General features: G+C 45.9%; 1 protein-coding gene across 1 annotated transcript in view; it reads left to right on the plus strand.

Annotated features, from left to right (window-relative positions):
- Window position 1: 1 nt before the first annotated feature.
- Window positions 2-4506, plus strand: part of GPC3 (glypican 3) — a gene marked incomplete at its 5' end in the record, with an annotated part of 396960 nt that continues 392455 nt past the window's right edge. The window contains one exon of the mRNA XM_006753133.2: window positions 2-122. Coding sequence (XP_006753196.2) covers window positions 2-122 — 121 coding nt within the window. The remainder of the gene's footprint in view (window positions 123-4506) is intronic.

Below are 4506 nucleotides of genomic sequence, written 5' to 3' on the forward strand. Positions count from 1 at the left end.
GACCTTCCCGGGACAGGCGCAGCCTCCACCGCCACCACCAGACGCCACCTGTCACCAGGTTCGCTCCTTTTTCCAGAGACTGCAGCCCGGACTCAAGTGGGTGCCTGAAACCCCCGTACCAGGTGAGGAGGAGTCCCTTAAGCTTTCCCCGCGCCCAGCATAGAGCCCGGGAGCGCGTGGTGGCGGTACCCCGAGTGCTCTAGCCCCGCGGGGCCGTGGTCGTGAGCCCTGCCGCTGGGCACCTGGGGGTGCTCGTTGTGCCTAGGGCAGACCAGGTCTCCCGAGGAGAGAGAAGAGAGTGTGTGGACCATGGCCGCATTCCCTGTACTCGCTCTGCTGTCAGGGAAGGTGCTAGTGGGAGAATCGGCGGTGATGGCCTTTTCCGGAGCGCCCATTTTTGGGGGAGGGCGGGAAGGTGGGAGCTGGCTCCCAGGGCCTCTAGGAACTGGCGCCTCATATCCAAACTGGTGCCTTGAGAATTTGCCACGCTCCCCCGCACGTCCGTGCCAAAATTTCAGCCAAACCTGGACCGAGGCTCCGGCCATGCTTTCCCCAACCTGCCCCCGGCCCTCCTTCCCGCAGCTTGGGTTCCCGAGCTCGTGGGCCCAAGTGCAGACAAAGTTGAGGAGAGGTCTCCAAATCCGCAGTGGTAGGTAAAGACACACAGAAGGAAACTTTTGAGAGTGAGGGTCTCCTAAGTGAGGAGGACTGAGCCTTTTCCTCAAAACAGCGTCCCTTCTCTAGGTTGGCAAAATCGCTTCAAAAATGGTGCTGCTGGCCCCGGGAGCAGGAGTCCAAAGATGATATAACTCCTCCCCTTCTCAAATTCATCAGCCTTTTTGACAGGCTGGACCCTGAAGAAGAGATGGTTTTAGGTGGAGGAAAGTTTCTGAGCGCCTGCCTTTTGTTCTACACTATCAGATCGCGTTGTAAGGGCATATTTTAACCTTAGCTGAGGGCTGCCGCTGTCAACAGATGAATATTAATGGCCTTGTGTGATTGACTGTCCCGCGGTCAATCCTAAAAGCCTACCTTAGAATATCATTAGGACAAATTGCTACACTGACAATGAGGGCAAGAAGAGTCGGTTTCAAACAGGTTAACTTAGCAGAGGTGCGCTCAGAAGAAACGGCGGGTAGATTCACAAACCTCCACGGGTCTCTTCTCAAACCATTCATGTAGCGAAGCGCGGATCCTGTGCTTTTGAGGGATCCGGGAGCCACCCTCGCCCAAACTTGGCTCTTGGCTCTCAACAAGTCAGAAAGGCAGGCCTGATGGTTGGACCAAGTTGTGAGTGTGATGCGCGCCCTGTGGGCGCTGCCAGCCAGCGTTCACTAGCGGGAGGTTACCTAGGCAGCCAGCGCGCCCTCGGCGCCCTCGGCCTTTTCTTTAGGTGGATAAAAAGCCGAGCGAGCATGCTGTTTAGTTGCAAAGGTAATTGGTCACCCTTTTTGGTGACTGAAATGCATTTGTGCATATGTTAAATATTGCTTTGCAGGAAGTCCCTCTAAGGAAGGGTAGAAGTACCTCTTCCACTGTTAAGTGTTAATAGCATACCACGTGGGCGTGTGCAGGAGCTGTAAGGGGCAACCTATGAATCAGTTCCACAGAGCTGAAACAACAGGCGAATCTCTCTCCCCCTCAAAGTGCTATGGTATTAGATTGCTAAAGCCAGAGAACATGCTGGCTTTATAATATAAAATAGTTATAATATAAAAATTGGTCTTCACAGGATGAGCCCCCACAATATGGGTGATTTGAAATCGGGGAGTAAAGGTTGTGCTTAAGAGAAGAAAACGGCCAGAAGGAATGCAGATACTGATTGAGCAACCCCCTCTACACACACTCAGGCTTTCACTCCTCCTCCCTTCCCCTCCCCCAGCTCTCTGGCTGCCTGCCTCTTTGCAGCATCTGTATAAAAGTATTGGGAGGGCCCACACACTGTGTGTATGAGATTTGGCCTGCACCCACCTCCTTCCCAGCTCCCTTACTCTGGGCCTAAAGATGGCCATACTATAGAGAACAACAGGGACTGGTAAATTTATTATTTCCCACTAGTATTTCTCAAACCCCATAGGAAAAACCACTTTCCAAGGGTTTTTGCCATATAAACCCTACTTCACTTCCATTTAACATATGCAGTGTTGAGTACCTTCTACATGGCAGGCACTGTTCTGACTTGCCTTGGAGCAAAGCCAAAATTCAAATATGGTGATATCCATACAGCTACCATATATCCTGGATTTACTGGGGCAGTGCATATTTCCAGTACTTTGTTCTGGCATAAGACCATGTGTTCTAAATTTTAGTTGAGCAAATATCGTCACTGTAGGTATGGAAAACATGGTGAAAATCCTAATGTCCATGTGTGGAAAGAGCTCATCAGTATTTCGGAGTAGAGATAATAATGGCAGACTAAATAGAATGGCAAGTGCATAATTTCAAAGTGAATAAATGTGTAATTTGCTGCTGCCGATCAGTGGTTGGAAATTGAAAGAGAGCTGCAAATTATTTGAGTTCCGAACCATCATGATGGCCACTTTTCATTTCCCCCATCTATGTTTTAAGCTATGTTTAGCTTACTGGCTCCACTGTTTTAACTGTATTAAAGCTTTCTTTGTCCTAGATAAAATGAGATTGGGTAACAGTAAGGAGAAATCCTCAAGAATGTCCTGTCTCACTTAAGAGGAGCATTTGGAATTGAGTGCTAACTTTGGCCATTAGCAGAATTGGGTTAGAGTGGATAAGGTACATTTCTTATGCTAATATGGATGAAACGAAATGGCATTTGAAATCAGCCAGCCTAAAAAATAAATCACTGGTGCTGAAGGACTCCACTAGATTCCACAAAGCTGCTCTAAAGCCTTGCAATCTCATGTTCCCATTTCTTTTAGTGTTCAAAGGCACAGGATAGTGATTCTAATAGCATGTCCCCGAAATCCATAGATCTTTTCATACCCCAGTCTTTTTTTTTTTTTTTTTTTTTTTTTTAAGGATTTGTAACTTGGAAAGCACCACAGATGGAAACCAGGCACACGGAGTTAGCATTTGGCAGAAAAATCCATATAACTGACTTTCAGTGTAGCTCTTTTGCCCTTATTTAATTTAGAAAAATTCAGAAAAAAAGCCAATGAGCTCATAAGTCTAGATGTTTATTTTGTTTTGCTTAACCTACCCACAGGCGCAATCAAGAATGGATACAATTTTAGACAAGGAAAGTGAGTTAGTAATCAGACAATGATGTTTCCAATTGTCTCAAGGGAATGTTACAGAAGTCTGAAAAAAATTCCTCTAAACAAAAATCAAGTGTAATTCACTTTATGAATGCCATACACCACTTTTGTAGGGGGATGATGGTGAAGGGGAAGGATGAGAATGAGAAAATCAAACAAACTGTGGAAGTGTTGCAACTCCCCAAAGATTGAGGAATCTTGCCTTAGAGGGCCTTGTAAAGTGCAAGAACCATTGCAGAAGGCCAAATGCCCGAATGGGTAAAAGGCAGCCTTTAAGAGCCAAAATCGACTTGGATTGTCTCAAAACAGATGAAACAACATAAAGATAAAAATCGGCGTTTTGGAAACAAAGAGCACGTTTGGTATTTGTTGTTGTTTTTTAAAGTGTCAGAACTAGCAACTGTATCTGGGTTGCCAGCTGTGGCTCCCCAATTAGTTTGAAGCAGTTAGTGGTCCTAATGTCCGGGAGAGAAAGTGAGGTGTGGGAGGTTTTTCCCTCCTCTGAGATTGCACTAAACATTGGGTGAGCAGGTGATTTGTTAAAACGTTGAAAGAGTTGTATTATTGTTTGTTAACTTGGAACAGTTTAGAGAGAATTTTTTCAAATGTCGTCTGAATAGATTTATTATATTAATCCTGATGATTGGTGCCTAGATGTGCTTAGAGGGGCGCCTCAATCTGATTGAAAAGATGGCTGATGATCAGTGGAGCACCTTGGCCTGAAAGGACTCTAAGACTGCCTGCTCCTCGGCAGGCTGTGTGTTAGGTGCTGGGGGTATCCGAGGAGTAAGAAACAGTCTCTTTTGTCAACGCACTTGAAATCTAGTGGGGGGGAGCGAGCATACAAGTAAACAGGCTCTCAGGAAACTTGTAGGATTAAATAGCGTGAAAAGGGCTAGAAAATACCTCCAGGAAATTGGCTGAAATGGTCACAATAGCCATCCTGGGGAAGGGAAAAGAACTGAAGAGATGAAGAGGGAGATAGGGAGGAATCTCTTAATAGGACCGCCATCTTAAAAAGTTTTCTTAATTCTTGGAGGAAATTCCGTTTGTAAGCATTAGGCAAAACAGGCATAAGAAGATTTTGATGGATGCTAGATGCCACGGATGGTGTCAGTTTTGCAATTTTTCCCCCTTATGGGCTCATAGGTTGTATCCAGTATTTTGATGTAATATTTTTGAGCATTCTGTTACTTCCATCTTTAGAGTTGTAATGTTGGCTGTTCACTGTAGCCTAGAAAAAGGCTGCTTATTATCAACCTGGGGGGAAAGA

The sequence above is a fragment of the Myotis davidii genome, unplaced genomic scaffold, assembly GCF_000327345.1.
Source record: "Myotis davidii unplaced genomic scaffold, ASM32734v1 scaffold631, whole genome shotgun sequence".
Taxonomy (NCBI): Eukaryota; Metazoa; Chordata; class Mammalia; order Chiroptera; family Vespertilionidae; genus Myotis; species Myotis davidii.